The 18559-nt window shown below is 51.4% G+C and overlaps 1 protein-coding gene across 2 annotated transcripts; it reads left to right on the plus strand.

Annotated features, from left to right (window-relative positions):
- The first annotated feature begins 11861 nt into the window (after positions 1 to 11861).
- Positions 11862 to 15260, plus strand: LOC125553131 (uncharacterized). Of its 2 annotated transcripts, XR_007303920.2 has the most exons (3): positions 11862 to 12484; positions 13605 to 14317; positions 14780 to 15260. XR_007303920.2 is itself a non-coding variant. In XM_048716923.2 (2 exons), exons 1-2 carry the CDS (start codon positions 11997 to 11999, stop codon positions 13870 to 13872), a joined length of 756 nt encoding a protein of 251 aa, XP_048572880.1. In that variant the 5' UTR covers positions 11862 to 11996; the 3' UTR covers positions 13873 to 14606. The 2 variants fall into 2 exon arrangements, 1 of the variants encoding a protein (XP_048572880.1); XM_048716923.2 differs by lacking the exon at positions 14780 to 15260 and having other exon boundaries at positions 13605 to 14606.
- The last annotated feature ends 3299 nt before the right edge of the window (positions 15261 to 18559 follow it).

Raw genomic sequence — 18559 nt, forward strand, 5'->3', positions numbered from 1 at the left:
GGGATAACTAATCCTGCCGAAGACTACGCTTCTGGCAGCCTCCGTCTTGCAGCATGTAGAAGAGAGTAGACTGAAGTCCTCCAAGTAGCATCGCATAGCATAAACCTAACCGATGATCCTCCCCTCGTCGCCCTGTGAGAGAGCGATCACCGGTTGTATCTGGCACTTGGAAGGGTGTGTTTTATTAAGTATCCGGTTCTAGTTGTCATAAGGTCAAGGTACAACTCCAAGTCGTCCTGTTACCGAAGATCACGGCTATTCGAATAGATTAACTTCCCTGCAGGGGTGCACCACATACCCCAACACGCTCGATCCCATTTGGCCGGACACATTTTCCTGGGTCATGCCCGGCCTCGGAAGATCAACACGTCGTAGCCCCACCTAGGCACAACAGAGAGGTCAGCACGCCGGTCTAAACCTAAGCGCACAGGGGTCTGGGCCCATCGCCCTTAGCACACCTGCACGTTGCGAACGCGGCCGGAAGCAGAACTAGCCCTCTTAATACAAGAGCAGGCTTACGTTCCAATCCAGCGCGCGCCACTAAGTCGCTGCCGTCACGAAGGCTTCGGCTGATACCACGACACCGGGATACCCATAACTACTCCCGCGTAGATGGTTAGTGCGTATAGACCAAATGTCCAGACTCAGATCAAATACCCAGATCTCGTTAAGCGTGTTAAGTATCCGCGAACGCCGACCAGGGCCAGGCCCACCTCTCTCCTAGGTGGTCTCAACCTGCCCTGTCGCTCCGCCTCAAAGTAACAGTCGGGGGCCGTTGGGAACCCAGGCCCACCTCTACCGGGATGGAGCCACCTGCCCCTTCAGCCCCCATCTCCGAACAGTATCATAAGTAAGCTAACTGTGTAAAGTATATAGTATATGCCCGTGATCACCTCCCGAAGTGATCACGGCCCAGTAGTATAGCATGGCAGACGGACAAGAGGGTAGGGCCACTGATGGAACACTAGCATCCTATACTAGGCATGTAGGATTGCAGGTAAAGGTAACAACAGTAGTAACAAAGACAGGCTATGCATCAGGATAGGAATAACGGGAAGCAGTATCATGCTACACTACTCTAATGCAAGCAGTATAGAAGAGAGTAGGCGATATCTGGTGATCAAGGGGGGGCTTGCCTGGTTGCTTCGGCAAGAGAGAGTGGTCGTCAACACCGTAGTCGTACTGGGTAGCAGCGGCGTCGGTCTCGGTGTCTAGCGAGAGAAGAGGGGGAAGAAGCAATAAATATAATGCAAACAAATGCATGACGATGCATGACATGACAAAGCGTGATGCTAGGTGTGCCCTAACGCGGTATTAGGTGATACCGGTGAAGGGGGGAAACATTCGAGAAAGTATCCCCGGTGTTTCGCGTTTTCGGACAGATGAAACGGAGGGGGAAAGTTGCGTGTTCGCTATGCTAGGGATGCGTGGCAGGCGAACGGGCCGCGTTTCCGGATTCGTCTCGTCGTTCTCAGCAACTTTGATGTACAAAGTTTTTACATCCGATCTACGGTTTATTTTATATTAATTTCCAAAGTTTTTAATTCATTTTTAGAATTAACAGAATTAATTTAATTTAAAATTGCCATTATGATGTCAGCATGAGGTCAGCGTGATGTCATCAGTCAACCAGTTAGTTGACTTAGTCAAACTGACAGGCAGGTCCCACATGTCATTGGCTGAAGACTAATTATCTGTTAACTTTTAATTAGCAGGTTTAATTAGAGTTAATTAGTTAATTAACAGAATTAATTAAGTTAATTACTTCTTTAATTAATTAATTAATTAATATTTTAATTAATTTTAATTATTAATTATCATCATTTTTTATATATAATTCATTCCATTTTTTTAATGTCCTAGGGGGGTGGGGCCCCCTTGTCATTGGCCTGGGGAGGCTAACGGGCGAACGGGCAGCGGTTACGGGCGCGGTTAGGGCGTGCGCCCACCTGCATGCCCGAGGCCACCAACAGGGGGGGTGGCCACGGCGGCAGCCGGAGCAGTGCGGCAAGGGGGGGCGACAGGGCGGGGTTCGGCCTCGGCGGGAAGCGGCTATGCGTGCAGGAGTCGGCGCGGCAACCGGCTGCAGGGAGGGCGCAGAGCGACGGGCAGGGGTCGCGGTGGAGGCGACCACGGGGCGAGCTGGGCACTGCAGAGGGGCGTGGCGCGACGGTGCGGGGCGCAACGGCGACGGCGAGCGACTGCAGCGGGTGGAGCTGGCGAGCAGGGGCCGTGGCAGGGGAGCCTAGTGGCGTGGAGCGTGCGACGGATGAGGCCACTGAGGGCGGGCGGCGCGAGCTACGACGCGGGCGTGCGAGTGCGACGAGCGGCCGGAGTGGGCGGGCACGGCGTCGGTCGCGGGACGAGGCCGTGGCGCACGGGGCAGAGGGAGGAGGAGGGCGCGGCCCTCACCGACGTTGGAGAGCAGAGGGGTCGGCGAGGCTCGTTGGAGCCGTCGAGGTGGAGGCGAGGCGGAGATGAGGAGGACGGCAGCGACGGCGGGGTGGCTCCGGGCGGCGAGCACGACGCGGACGAGGTGGCGCGGGTCCCGGGCGGCGTCCTGGACGATGAGCGTCGGCGACGGGGTTGGGGCGCCATGCGGGAGCGAGGGGAGTGAGGGGGGCTCGCCCCGATTGGATCGGGAGGGGAGCGGGTGTGGCGTCGTGGGGGGAGGAGTGGGAGTGGATATGGTTTGTGGGTTAGGGTTTCGGGGGGATAAGGGGAAGCGAGGGTGGGCCGGCCAGGTGGGCCTGGTAGCCTAGCTGGGCTGATCGGCCAGGGAGGGTCTTTCCTCTCTTTTTGTTGTTTCTGTTTTTTTTCTTTTATGTATTTTATTTCTTTTTTGTTTTATTTTGTTCCTCATTGAAATTTAGTTTTGTGAAGTACAAAAATGATCCCTAAATTGGTAATAGGAATTATACCACTGCCACAATTAACTTGGCACCTAAATATATTAGTTTGTAATTGTTTATCATTTCAAAGCATTTAAATAATCATTTTTGCTACTGTTTTAGTTTATTTAGTGCATTTAAGTATTTTATTAAGAGATGATTTCTTCACCAGCATTTATTATGGATTATTAGACACATTAGGAACAGTTTAGTTTTGACTTTTGAAAACTTTAATTGTTTTGACTTTAATTCAAATTTGAATTTAGTTCGGTTCCGAGCTATCACGAGATTATCAACAATAATCGAGGTGACGTGGCATCATTACCAGAGGGTTACTGTAGGTTGATTACCCGGGCGTCACAGCAAGCCATGACGATCGAGACCAGGCGGGCGCCAGCCGGTGCAGTGTCCTTGTTTCCCCTTTGGTGCAAAGGGGGCAAGCACAGGCCAAGGCATCGGGCAAAGGTTATCATTCCGGTGCAACGAGACCAAGACCAGCAGAGCGGCAGGACGGAGGTCACCGTGGAGCCCAAGACAGCGTCATCACCAGAGCTTTTGGCAGCCGAAGACCACCTTTGGTCAGGATAACTTGTACTATATGTTCCCCTTCAAAATGGCTAATTGTTGTCGCCCTTCCCGCTCATTATATGGGGGAGAGGCCCAGGGCCGCTATAAATAGAGCTAGCCACCACAGAAGGAAGGAGACACCCCGGAGGGATGAAAGAGAGACATCGAGAGATCTGGTAGAACCCTAGCAGTGAGAGAAAGAGGCGACTGAACTCACCCAAGCAGTTCATCGCACCAGCTCAAGAACACCTTTCGCGAGGCTGTTCTTCCCTTGTATTGTTCATCATCAGCCCCTGAGGCAATCCACCACACCACACACTGGAGTAGGGTATTACACCACAACGGTGGCCCGAACCAGTATAAATCTCGTGTCCCTTGTGTTGTTCGTTGTTTCCAGCTTAGATCACGCGAGGAGATTGGACGTAGATCGGTAGGGGAGAGATCTCCGCGCACACCCCAGTGTTCGAACCTCAAGGGTCTGCCGGAACCCGAAATCCGACATTTGGCGCGCTAGGTAGGGGTGCGCCAGAATCTTTCTTCCGCTGTTCGTGTACGATCTTCCGTCGCGTCCATTGGTTGACGCTTGTTGGGCTCGCGCCGAGTGCGGGGCTGCTCTCGCCACCCGCGTCGCCTAGACGGCGCCGGTCGGCGGACGTCCTCGTCTTTCCCCGTTGCCTGCCACCAACGCCGCCACCGGCCCGACGGGGAACGAGCAGCAGGCCTCCTCCCAGCATCCTTTGATGCGGCGGGAGGGCCGCACCGCCACACCATCGCCAACTCCAGCTGCTTCGTCGTCCCACGCCCGTCGCGCCCCTACGAACGCGCACGCCGCTCTGCTCCTGGCAAGAGAGCTTTTGCACTACCGCCCCGTCGACGACCTCTACGAAGACTGGCTCGCCCGCATCACCGAGCTCGTCAGCGCCGCAGGGGGCTCCCCCTTGTCGTCCCTCTTGCTGCCTCGCCCTCCATTCCGCGCAGGAGGCGAGGATCAGGAGGCGCCTCCACCACCTCCTCCCCAAGGAGGCGCCCTGGCTCCAAGGCGCGCAGCCCCAGGGCGAGACCCTCCGCGTCCGGCGCCCGCGCAGCAAGAAAGGAGCTGCCAAGAGATCCCTCGTCCCCAAGAAGGTGCGCCAAGATCGCGTCCCTGCACCTCCATGCCAAGACCCCGCGCTGCTCCAAGCGGCGGCGCGCGGTAATCCCCAGGAACAAGTCTAGCACCAGCAAAAGGCACCGGTGGCCATAGCAGGCTGCCGCGCCCTCATCCCCGAGCTACGCGGCGTCGCATGGCCAGACAAGTTCAAGCCTGACCTGCCCCTCGCTATGATGGCACGACGGACCCTGCGGAGTTCCTGCAGCTATATGAGCTATGCATCGAAGCCGCCAATGAAGATGGAAGGGTCATGGCGAACTGGTTCCCCATGACGCTCAAGGACGGGGCCCGCACCTGGCTCCTGAACCTGGCTCCTGGCACAATCTCCTCCTAGGACGAGATGTGCACTCGCTTCATCGCCAACTTCCAGGGCACTCGCGACCGGTCCTCGGCCGTGAGCGATCTGCGCCGCATCAAGCAGCAGTAAGGGGAAACCCTGCAAAAATACATCCAGCGCTTCAACAACGCTCGCCTCAAGATCCCCAAGGTGACTGAAGAAGTCATCATCTCGGCCTTCTCCGATGGCGTACGCGACATCAAGATGAAGGAGGAGTTAGCAATCCATGAAGACCTGTGCACATCCCTGAAGCTGTTCAACTTGGCGACCAAGTGCGCCAGGGCTGAGGAAGGGCGCCTTTCCCTCCTCGAACTCCCGGCTACCGACCCAGAAGAGAAGAAGCCTAGGGCCAAGGACATGAAGCGCAAGGGGGCTGCCGTGCTTGCAGCGGAACCAGACACCAAGCGAGGCAGAGATCAGCCTGAGTCATCCAAGGGCAGCCGGTACTGCGTGTACCACGACCTCCACACCCACAACACCAACGAATGTTAAGAGCTCAGGGCCGTGTGAGATAGACATGTCGGCCGACGCCCCGAGCGCAATGACAGGGGCTATGGCCGAGGAGGAGGAAGAGGTGGCGGACGATGGGAAGACCGTGGCCCTCGCCAAGGGTGGCGAGACCGACCTCGCGAGGATCACTGGCAGGACCAGCCTCGCGAGGGAGGCTGGAGAGATCAGCCTCGTGAGGATCGCCCGCACGGCAACGCAGGCCTTCCTCCTCTGCCGCCACCGCCAAGGAGGAACGAAGACCAACATCATGATGAGGAAGCTGGGGGCTTCCAGGAGCCATGCGCAATCGCTTGCATCTTGGGTGGAGCGCAGGCCCCAGCCTCACAGCGCATCTTCAAGCAGTTTGCTCACGAGGTGAATGCGGTCCTCCCCAAGCTTGAGGCCACGCGCCCTCTCAGGTGGTCTGCGTGCGCTATCACATTCAGCTCAGCGGATCAGCTCAAGTGCGTGGCAACGGCCGGAGTCCTCCCGATGCTTTGCTCCCCAGTCATCAACAACGTGCAGGTCACCAGGACCCTCATTGACGGTGGAGCAGGACTCAACGTCCTGTCTGTCGAGACGTTTGACAACCTCCAAGTGCCATACGATCAGCTTCAGCCAACCAAGCCCTTCTCAGGAGTCACTGATGGTTCCACCGTTCCAATAGGGCAGGTTCGCCTTCCAGTCACCTTCGGGCAGCGCAACAACTACCGCACCGAGCTCATCGACTTCGACGTCGCCCACATCCGTCTGCCATACAACACCATCCTCGGGTACCCAGCCCTGGCCAAGTTCATGGTAGTGACTCACCATGGATACAATGTCCTCAAGATGCCAGGAAACGGTGGAGTCATCACCGTACCCTGTGAAGAAAGGGACGCAGTGTGTTCACTCGAGCGCGCGTTCCAAGCCGCAACAATCGAAGACCCGGACCACAGAAACGGAAGACTTCCCGAGGCGACCCTCAAGAAGAAGAAGGTTTCGCCTGGCCCAAGCCATCAGGAGGCAGGCGCCTCCGGAGGTGTTGCGTCAGGATCTGCGTCCAATCAGGGAGCGCCACCCTCTCTCGCATAGGAAGGCGCGCCCGGCGCCCTCAGGCAGGGCTCGGGGGCTCTTTCTTGGAGCCACCGACTTTGCCAAGGTCGCGAGGGAGGCGCTCGGGCACCACTTGGAGGGGTGCTTCCAGGCACGTTTCCCTCAGGACGGTATAAGGCAAGGAAGACCAAAACCACAGGAGTTCATCGCAAGGAACACCCAGGAGCTACAAGAGTCGAGAGTCATGCGCGGCAGCCGCCGCTCGCCCGCCGTAGCCCCACATCCAGGCGAGGATGGTGGGCTGCGCATCTGCATCGGCGTGCCAGGGCTCAACCGAGCCGCGTCTTTGGAGCGCCTCTGGCCTTCGCGCGCGGGGCGTTGCGAGGGTCCACCTCACAGCTACGTTCGCATACCTTTCAGCCTGCCGGACGTGGTCGCCGCTCATCAGCGCCTGCTGAGGAGCATTCTGGAGGCTCATGAGGTGCGGTCCTGGCGGAGATGGAGATGGCCCTCGGAGACCCACCTGCGCCCCCGGAGCCTCCCGAGGCTCCTCGGCCTGGGGGCTCGTGAGGATCGGCGTCTTCATCGCGCATCGCCCGCTTCTTCAGCATCACTCCATCTTCAACGGCACCAGGTGACATCTTTCTAAGTTCCGTTTTTAGCTGGGAGCGCCCACAGGGCCGCATCATTCCCAGGTCGCGTGGGTCCGTCCCTGCGGCATGTATCCGTTTTGCTTACGCTCTTTACTTACCTTGTTGGGGGCGCCCCTCGGGCTGCATCATCCCCGAGCTACTCGGGCCTGGCCCAGCGGCGTTTGCTTTTCCCGCGTCTACTTAAAATGAATTTTCTCCTACATGCTTAACATACCCGACCTAATCGCCTGCTCGATTGACGCCTACCTATGGAGCCGCTCGCTCTGGCACGGCATCTACGCACGGGCCCGTCCCTGCAACGCCGATAAATCTGAGTGGTCGAGCTCTGGCCGTGGCAGCCCCGCAAGGCGCCACCTCACCAGGCCCTCAGTGCCCCAATCACTCCCCCGGAGCGACCAAAGGTTGGCTGGCAACCGTAACAACAGGTCTTGTTTCTCTTTATGATTGGTGTGCAGGACCTACTCTAGGAGCAACGCCAGGGACGTCGCGAGCTGCCACTCCCTCTCTCCGGCACGGACCGCTTGCACGTTAAAAGGGGGCGCCTGAGCATTGCGACTCATGGGCTCCTACTGGCTCTCCAGCCCTCACCCCCTGGCCTTGACCCACAGCATCGCGACCTGTCATACCAGCGGCGGCTGAGCTTGCTCGAGGGCCGGACCTGAGGATGTAGAGCATTAAGGGAAGTGCGGGGGAGTGGGAAGAAGCTCGCGAGGACCTAACTCAGCGGCGCCTCAGCTGCCACCACTCGGGCCGGGCGCTTCATCGAGGAACTACACCAAACTCAAGAGATAAGTCACGCCCTTACAAGAGTTGGACCAACGCAGCGCCAAACCCTCGCCCAGTGCGGCTCTGTCATGGCGATGTTGCCTTCCTTTCTCGCCCAGCGAGGGCTGCTTGAGCGCTGAAGGGGACCTCCCGAGCATCGCGACTCGGGGGCTCTTACCGGACCTCGGGCCGCTCACCTCCTGGCCTTGACCACGGCATCGCGACCTGGCATACCAGCGACGTCTGAAGCCTGCCTGGGGACTGGGACCTATCAGCGTAGAGCGCCAAGTCCTTGTGAGGATAGAAAGAGGGAGCCGAGCCGAGACAGGACAAGCACCTTGCATTGATTCATATTAAGGATATAATGTTCACAAAAGACATGGCAGGCGCCTTACATACCCCCACGGGGTGTTGCTTTGATTCCTCACAGGGAACAAGAGTACTAATCCTAAGGAACGCTAATTGCCCGCACCTCCGCAAGGGATGCCATCATCAACAGTGCGCTGCCCAACGCCGGCGCCAACCCCATCCAGATCAGTGGCGTCGGCGGCTGGACGCGGCTGCCCCGCTCCGAGCACAGCGCGAGCTCGGGGGCTCGTAGCTGTCGTCGCTCGTCTCCGGAGTCGCGAGGAGCTCGGGGGAGCCACTGGATTCCCCAGCTCCTCCGCTGCCGCCTGAGGAGCTGCTGGAGGGCCGATGGGCGGGCCAGGTCCTCGCCGGTTCGTTGCCCCTGCCGCTCTCCCTGAGGCAGCACTCCAGCCGGCGTCCTTCACCATCGAAGACCTTGAAGAATATCAGGGAGTCGCCGTCGTATTCAAGATGAATCATGAGGGCACCTACCGTCCGGCAGACCCGGGCGATTTCGCCCCAGCCCCGGGTCATGAAGACCTTGCCCGGAGCGACGACCGTGACCTCCGCTCCGGTCGCAAGGGTACCGCAGTCAGCGTGCTGCAGGCAGAACTCCAGAGCCCCGCTCGGTGGCATCTCGAAGGCGAAGGAGGGAGGAAGGCGAATCCAAGAGCTCGGAGGCATGGCGGCGTGGAGCACGAGCTCGCGAGAGGAGCGCTCGGCGTGGACTCCAGGAGGAACGACACGCACCACCGTGACTCGCCGGCGTCAATGGCGGCATCGTCGATGTTGCTCGACACCTTCTCCCCCAGGACCTACGACGCAGGCGTGCAAGGGTAGCGGAAACCCAGGCGGCGGCCGCTCGTACCAGGGCCTCGGTGCCTCCTGCTGAGCACCCTCTTCTCGGTGGTAGAGGACCGGCCGCTTCTTCGGCGGAAGTGGGTCAGGACCCTCTCGGGGGCCTTTCCCTTCTCTTCTGCAGAAAACCGGCGGATTGGTGCCATTGGCGTAAGGAGGAGCAAGAACGAGGAAGAAGAAGGAAAGGAGCAGCAGGAAGGGATGGACTGAAGGGGCTCGCCCAGCCCCGTACTTATAGCCGGAGGAGGCCAACCGCCGAGCACCACGATCGCAGGTAATCATGACCAGTTTCTCTGCATGCAGGGACTTGTCAAGTCGTGCGGTCGCCGAGGCATCGAGGGGAAGCGCAGACGCCCATGTCCAATCAATCGCCACGCGGCGCCCAAGGCCGCAGGCTGTTAGGGCCCACGGCGCTTCGCGCTTGCCCCTTCGCTTCCCTGCTAGGCCAAGCCCGGGCGCACCGTGGGCCCGAGGGCTACTGTCGGTGTTCTGGGAACGGGGATCCCCAGACTTTCCTGCCTGCGGCCTGCGGCGTGGCTCAAGTGGGGGCCCAGCGCGGCCCATCTTCATCAGCTCAAGCTCAAGACTCTCGCGAGGGGCCAAGCTTCGCGGGGCGGACGACGGAAAGCTTCCTCGGAGGCAGCCTCATCAGGCAGGCTCGCGAGGAGGCGGAGAGATCAAGGCGGGGATACTTCGCGAGGAGCCCGTGACGCAAGCCATGACGATCGAGACCAGGCGGGCGCCAGCCTGCGCAGTGTCCTTATTTCCCCTTTGGTGCAAAGGGGGCAAGCACATGCCAAGGCATCGGGCAAAGGTTACCATTCCGGTGCAACGAGACCAAGACCAGCAGAGCGGCAGGACGGAGGTCACCGTGGAGCCCAAGACGGCGTCATCACCAGAGCTTTTGGCAGCCGAAGACCACCTTTGGTCAGAATAACTTGTACTATATGTTCCCCTTCAAAATGGCCAATTATTGGCGCCCTTCCCGCTCATTATTTGGGGAAGAGGCCCAGGGCCGCTATAAATAGAGCTAGCCACCACAAAAGCAAGGAGACACCCCGGAGGGATGAAAGAGAGACATCGAGAGATCTGGTAGAACCCTAGCAGAGAGAGAAAGAGGCGACTGAACTCACCCAAGCAGTTCATCGCACCAGCTCAAGAACACCTCTCGCGAGGTTGTTCTTCCCTTGTACTGTTCATCATCAGCCCCTGAGGCAATCCACCACACCACACACTGGAGTAGGGTATTACACCACAACGGTGGCCCAAACCAGTATAAATCTCGTGTCCCTTGTGTTGTTCGTTGTTTCCAGTTTAGATCACGCGAGGAGATTGGACGTAGATCGGTAGGGAGAGATCTCCGCGCGCACCCTAGTGTTCGAACCTCAAGGGTCTGCCGGAACCCGAAATCCGACAGAATCCCTTGAGTATGGCCAAATTTTCTGCCGAGGCCGCGTCCAGTACACGTGATATTGGGTTAGCTACACCCGCAATAGCCTCGCCTAAGTTGTTGCGCAGAACCACACCTAAATCCATGCACTTAGAGGGTGTTTGTTTCCAGGGACTTATTGGTCTAGGAACTTAAAAAATTCCCTATAAGTCCCATCTAAACCAAACAGGAGGGACTTATAGAGACTTAGAGTAGGCATTTGAAACTTATGAAATAAGACTATCAAGAAGGGACTTATAGTTGTAATATGGTCTTATACAGACTTATAAGTCTCAGAAACCAAACAGGTAGGGACTTTTTAGGGACTTTGGACTTATAAGTTGGGGCTAAAAAAAGTCCTAGAACTTATGAACCAATCAGGGCTTTAACCATGGATTTATAGGTGCTAACATTCAGTCCAGTTTTGGGACCAGCTGCGCTCGGAAAAGGGAGTCGTGGTGGCTGCTCCACCGATCTTCACCGGCTCCCAGAGCGAGCTAGCCAACTGGCTGCTTGGTTGGTTTGCCGCTGCTAATGACGATGAGAAGGAGATAATGATCCACGCATTATATGGCCTTTGGTTGGCCCGCAACGACACAAAGAATGGGAAACGTATTGATGCTCCACATGAAATTGTAGAACGAGTCTGTTTGTTTGTGAAGGAATGGAGGGAAGTCCATGTGAAGCCAGACAGTCAGACCAAACCTGCTATTATTTAGAGATGGCATGCGCCGGATGCCGGGTGGGTCAAAGCAAACGCTGATGGTGCAACATCACGGCATGGTGGAAAGGGAGGAGGCGGTGTTGTGCTCCGGGATAACAACGGAGGCTTCCTCGCTAGTGCATGTCACTTTTTCCCCACGGCTGCTGACCCGGTAGTAGCAGAGATTATGGCATGCAAACGTGCTCTGTTGGTTGCGACAGAAATTAATGTTCAGAGGGTACACGTCGAGCTGGACAGCCAGGCTCTCGTACAAACTATCAACAACCCAGAGAAGAACATGTCTGCTTCAGGGCCTTGGCTAGAGGAGATCAAGACCATGCTACGTAGTTTTGTTGATTTTATAGTCTCGTGGGTTAGACGTTCCGCAAATGTTGCCGCGCATAAATTAGCTAAGTTAGGGGTAGGAGAAGAACTATGTAAGGTTTGGTTTGGATCGCCGCCAGAATGTATTCTGGATGTGATCGCGGACGAGATTCCGAACTTCGTTTAAGAAAATAAAGCGGCGACATTTACCCTCAAAAAGAAAAAAGAAAAATCCATGCACTTAACCAAACACGCTCCAAACGAACTTTTTTCTCACGTGGAACAAACGGTTAAACACCCAGCCCCATAAAAAAAAAACACCCAGCCTCCATGCGGCTCGACTCTACTTCCCCATCTTCCGTCGGCCCGAGCCATCCGGTCCTCCCTTCCTGCCCCTAGCCGAACTCCTCCGCTTTCCCCCAAATCCGGCGAGAATCTCGGCACGCCATGACCTCCTCTTACCGGCCGGCCGCCACGATGAGCCCGGAGGCGACGGCGCCAGTACCCAAGGTGGAGGCCGAGGCGGCGGCGACGGCGGCCCGAAACCCTAGCTCCCCCAGCGGCCCGCCGTCGCCGGAGATGGAGGCCACGGCGGAGGCGCTCACGCGGGAGGAGGTGCTACGCCGGAGGCGCCGACGCACGGCGCGGCTCGTTGGTGTGTACCGCCGGCTGTACTGGGCGATGGCAGAGGAGGTGCGCGCGCGGCACCGCCAGTACGTCTGGGAGCTCGGCCGCAGTCCGCTCGAGGCCGAGCAGCCCCCGTCGGCCGCGTGCTCGGAGGCGAAGCCTGGGCCGGCGGCGGTGCCGAGGAGGAAGAAGTGTGGGTTCACGGGCTGCAAGGTGCGGGCGATGCCGATGGCCAAGTACTGCCACTCCCACATCCTCTCCGATCCCAATCAGGCCCTGTACAAGGGATGCGGTCAAATCATCAAGAGGTGAACCTCTTAATGCTCATAATACAGAGTAAAACTTGGAACCTTGGTCTGGTTAGAGTTCCTGTTTCGGTCGTGGTGTTTGCTCTGGATCTAGCCATCTAGGGATGTCTCTTTGGAGTTGTTTGATTGGCTGTCTCTCTTTCTGGTGTGATTGGATCAGTAGTTTTATTTGAAGAACGACATACTAGTATGCAGGTGGCATTTCTAACCTCTATACAACTGTATAGTGTACGAATAACACTACGATTTTTATTTTGGGTCAAGACTAAGGCATGATACTCCTAAAACACATTTATCTTTCCAGATAGAGTACTTAGCTATTCTTATACATTAAACTTGAGTTTTCTGTAGTATATATCACAGTAATAGAGTATTCTATGGCTATAATTCTATTTTTAGTGAGATGAATGACAGGAATCAAATCTACATCTTATACTTAATGCAAATGTGACTCTGAATATACACCTTAGCCTATTATAATATCTTATATCAATATGCTGTCAGTACTTTGGTTATCTAAACTCGCACGTGTAGCGTACTAGTTGTCAATTAGTGTGCTGTTCTATCTACTATAGCACGTGTAGCGTACTACTCCCTCATCTTAGTGCTAGATACATCCGTATCTAGACAAATCTAAGACAAGTAATTCGGAATGGAGGGAGTAGTTGTCAATTAGTGTGCCGTTCTATCTACTATAGGTTCTTGTAGCAAAAAAAAAATCCCCAATCTACGCTAAACATAAATAATTGTACCCAGAATTAGGGTTTTACCGCAATGCTTGATCTCCTGTCTTGTTTGTGCACTGATGTACCTTGGATGAGACTTTGAACCAAAGTATTCTTTGAGTTTTTACCAATTTGCTGTGTAGATTTGAGCTTCTCATTCTGTCATCTGAGAACAGAAATGTTTATGCTTCGAGTTGTGGGATTACCTAGGTTTGCGATTAGTATGATTTGCTTATTCTTTAGGATCATATTTTCTGAAATTCAAGTGTTTTGTAGTTTTTGCTGCCACCAATGTACTTAATTATGTCTGAGAACGAGTCATCACTTCTCTAGGCCTCTTCTATTTACTGAAATTTACAGTAGCAATGCTAACTAGGTTCTTGATAATGTTTCAGTGGTGCACAGATTGGGCAAATTACTTGCAGCAGGCCCATCCTAAAAGCTTCAGTTCCCTCCCTCTGCAATGTTCATTTGCAAAGATCTCAGAAGAACATATCACAGGCTTATAAGAAAGTTGGCTTTAATCCACCCCCTATTGGCCAGATCTCCCCAGATTTTAGTGTCTTAGTTGCCGAATGTGTCCGTCAGATCCAGGCCAGGAGGAGAGAATCCCGAAGTGTTGTAGCAGGGAAGAAATGCCCCAAAGATGGGAAAGTTGGCTGAGCTATACCCTGAGATCTCATTTGTTACATAAACTGTAGGAAAATGTCAGGCATCCTGAGGTTTACCGAGTGTTGATAACTAACCCTGCGGGTTACTGCACTCTTCCTTGAAAGATATGGAATATTGAAAATATATGTGGCGTGCAGCTGTGCATGACTGGATGACAACATGACCCTGATGGTTGTCAGTTACAGCAAATTTCATATGAAGAGTTTATCCAACGAGCTAGTGGTGGAGTGTCAAGTATCAAGGTTGAGGGTTCGCAAAATGCACACATGTCAGGAGAGCATTTATGTATCAAAATGCTTCTGATGACTTCCTGAACATGCTGCAGGATTGCCATGGTTAATTTTATTCATCTTCTGATGGTAATTTATCCTAAATGAAGGCCTGAGTTAGATTTACTGGGTCGGTTCATTGCCAACTGCCGATTTTGAAGAACATGGTGAGTTGTGAAGCGTGTTCAGGTTTCACATCCTGAATTGGTTTTAAACTGAGTACCTCTTTTGAAGTAAATAATACTCCCTCCGTTCCTTGATATAAGGTGTATAGATTTTGTAGAAAAAGTTCGAAATATAAGGTGTCTTGCGTTGTACCACTCGTTTGAATATTTTTTTTAGGGATTTGATTACATTTACTTATATTAGGCAAACTCCTCTATTTTCTCATGTCAATTAGTCAGGTGTAATCTCGCCCAAAACTTGTGAAATTTTCACTCCACGTGCGTTCTTTAATTTTCGTGCCAAAAACTATACACCCTATATTTAGGAACGGAGGGAGTATGCTTTTTTCAGCTTGGTAATGTATACTGTGTGATGGCTGTCCTGTTATTCAGCTTGGTGTTTCTTTAGATATGTTATTGGAAAATGTCCACCTTGTGAAGTATACACCGTTCCTATTTTTCCAGATGAAATCTTCACCTTGTTTACGGCACATACTTCTCCAGAAAGGATTGAGATTGTTGCTTTGTGCCAAGGATGCTATGGAGACAGTGGTTTTGTGCCAATCCTGAAGGAGCCATTCAAATAAGGTACTATGAGGAGGGAATAGCATGTACATGTTGATGTTTATGACATGGATGAGGAGAGGGCATGTACATGTTGATGTTTATTTTTGCCTGATTTAGTTGGAATGGTTGCATTGTACGGAAGATGTCCACAGAGGACCCTGCAAGCAGTATGAGATGTTGCTGATATTGATGCAAGGGAGGAGCCATACATACAAAGGATAGTTGCCTGGTACTGCAATCAAATTTAGCATCTTCGTTGCATGAATAGTTACTTATGAATTAATGGATGTTGTGGTACCAGCAACACATGGATGTGCATGCTTAAGCTTATATCAAACTAGTGGACCTGTTGCGCCAAATGGCGCAGAGGCACGCTAAAGCCATGTCCGCGATGAAAAAAGTTCCATGGTTTAATCCCCTCTAATAGGAAACAGTGGAATGTTGTGTATAATGATATGAATATACACGGCTTAACTTAATAGTATAGAGTCTAATTTAAAACAAAAATACATGCCTTGGTATGAAAAATTAAGATAGAATTGTCTTTCAAAATCTATACAATGACTTTTTTGAAAAGGTTTATCTTTCTCGGTAAAAATATTTTTTAGCAACCACTTAGGCGTAGAGTCCCATTTCAAACTATGATTGCTTTGAAAATTGTAGTGTACAATGATATAATAGATCCTTATGTATGAAAAGAAACATGTATTTGTGGCGAAAGTACATGCCCTATTGCTTAAAAACATATGCATGTCTTTTATTTACTCCTTTATTAATTCGCTAAAAAATGTGAATGTGTAATAGCATTTAGAGAGTTTAAGGTTTCCTAGGCTAGCCCGCTTGGTGTCTGGCTCGAAGAGTTTTCCTGGGCTGGCCCGTTCGGTGTCCGGCTCTCGAAGAGTTTTCCTGGGCTGGCCCGCTCGGTGTAGAATATGAAGCGGCAGGGTATCGATCAATTTGTTTATCCCCTCTTCTTCCACAGCTTCAAGGCTTCCTTTGATTTAGAGGAATTTCATAGGAATTTTAGAGGATAGGATTTTTATAGGATTTTTTCCTTTAGAGCCCTTTGGTTTGTAGGAATGGATTTCTATTCCTACATAGGATTGGTTTCTATCCTCCACATTTCATAGGAAAATAAAAAAGAGCCTAGACTCAATGGAAAAATTTCTTTGGTGTCAACCAAATGACATCTTGTTTCCTATTCCTACTCATAGGATTTGAGATACATGTCATCTCATTTCCTACAAGATTCCTATTCCTATAATAATCCTATCCTATGAACCAAAAGATGCCTCATTCGGTGAGAGAGGCTCTTCGTGTCGCTCTAAATCTGGTGAGATTCCTGCCCCTTTCTTATTGCCTCGAACTGCTTTGATGCACAGATATGGCCCGCATTCGTCTGGACTAATACATGGATTATTAAAAATGTCTGATTGGCCAAACGCATGCGAAATAGCTACTGCATCTTGGAAGTTCTTGACCATATAACGTCGGCCACCAGTAAAAGAGGATGGAAGTATGTTTTTCTTGCCAATAGAACTTGCATCCGCATACCCTTTTCCAACAGCATCAGTAACCCCTTGCAAGTTTTCCGCTCTAAGATCATTATTAGCCTTCATGATAAAATGCAACCTTCACTTGTCTATGCAAGCATGTGCATCTACAATGGCCTGTGATGAGAGCAAACCACAACAAAGATATGGATTATGATGCTCTGGTCTGTAGTGGAGGCAATAGGAATAATAATCCTTCATGCTGAGCCTCGTTCTTTTGCTTGTATCAAGAGGGTGTGAACCAATATATCTAATCCCAAGCTGAAACCCACGCTCCACATAGGGGAAGAGAAGAGGATACTGCAAAGGCATATATGTACTTTGCAAAGAAGATATTTGCTGCAGATTGTCATCTCTACCATGTATTATTATGCCACGATAAGAAGCTTCCACCGTAAACACCAAACATTAAAGAAGCTAGCTCGTCAGTCATAGGAAGACTGAACGTATGGCTATCTCAGCATGTTTATTGGCTTCTAGTATTTCTCTAGTTGATCAAAACGTTTTGATAGAAGAATTGTGCGCAGCAAGCATGTGCATCAAGCCTTCAACAATGGATTCATCTAAATCACCATTACACTTTTCACCCTAATCTAAAGCTTAAATCATGTTCTTTATCTCATTCTGGGTATCATATATATATAGAGTTCGGCATACTTTGGGGTGTTTCCTTTCTTAGGCATAAGAGACCCCATTCAATGACAAACCCGACCATTTATTTTGTATATATTTGGGTCCTTAACATCATCTACCGAACGGCCAACAGTAGTTCCCATGGAAGTAAACGCAAAGAGGCAGTTGTATTGGTGTATCTTTTCTATAAACTCTTTGCCACGAGGACTTCCAAGATGCAGTAGCTATTTTGTGTGTGTTTCAATTCAGAGCATATATTCAAAAAATCATCATCAGAGAGCCCCTTAACCAAGTTATTTCTTTTTTTAACTGAGCCTGATCAAAAGGAGAACCTAGTTACCATCATTATAATTGACATAATAAGTTTAAGGTCTATGCCCATTCTCCCTACAACGGACTCTATCATAGATAATGATCATGGGAGGATAAATTGCATGAATGCTAGCAAGTATAGACGTAGTAGTAGCAATAGAACATAATGAAACTTGCAACATCTCGATGTATTTCTTTGACCTTTCTAGGTCCTTTTGTCCACAATTTCACTCATAATAACTTTTCCTCTATCAAAGTTCTGCAAGCAAACAATGCAGAAGCTATTCTTCAACAAAACATGACAAACTAAAAGGAAATGATCCAGTACCTCAGTTATTTCACTTTATAAGGTTGCAAATACATGAATGTGTTTATAAATCAATACATGTAGTCTCAGACATACTTGATAACACCGGTGTGCACCATTTTTTCTCTAAAATATGAACCATAGTTCGTAAGCTTGAGATATATGCATACAAAGTAAAAAAGTCCAAAGAGCATAAGATAGTAAAAGAAAAACCAAACCAGATTGGATAACTACAGGCAGATTCAAAGAAATGGTACTGATTTTATGCTTCAGTATTTATGATATGCCGAACCTACATAACATACTGGAACCCGATCATGACTAACTCTATATAGCTATATATACTCTACTGCTCCAAAAATTAATATTCTTGTGCTTATTGAAGTATAAGATTCTGCAAATAGCTCGAGCTAAATAATCCAGATAGGTGAAGTATGGGTGGCACAATGGATCAAAATACCAGTACATCACATCTACATAGATACTGCTTTCTGAACCCATTCTAACTAATGGGTCTCACTGTCAGCAAACTCATGATTCCCAATAACATACCAGAATATTAATTTCCACAGTACCAGAATATAGGCTGTACCTTTAAGTTGATTTTAGTCGCTTTCTTTTAGATTTTCCTGCATTGACGAGCTTATCCCTAAAAGCAATGTTCAGGATATCGGTAACTGGTACCATATCGGTTGGATGCCGAATAGAGATACATAGGTGAATTTTTCAATTATTCGGTTGATAGATCAGTTATCCGCCCGATAAATCAGTCAATCGGCTATTCGGTGACCCACCGAGTAGCGATTAACTGACTGAGATGCTGATTAACTGTACGATATTTGGAACAATGCCTGAAAGTACAGTTAGCTGCAC

The sequence above is a fragment of the Triticum urartu genome, chromosome 1A (genome assembly GCF_056163025.1).
Source record: "Triticum urartu cultivar PI428250 chromosome 1A, HENAU_Tu73, whole genome shotgun sequence".
Taxonomy (NCBI): domain Eukaryota; kingdom Viridiplantae; phylum Streptophyta; class Magnoliopsida; order Poales; family Poaceae; genus Triticum; species Triticum urartu.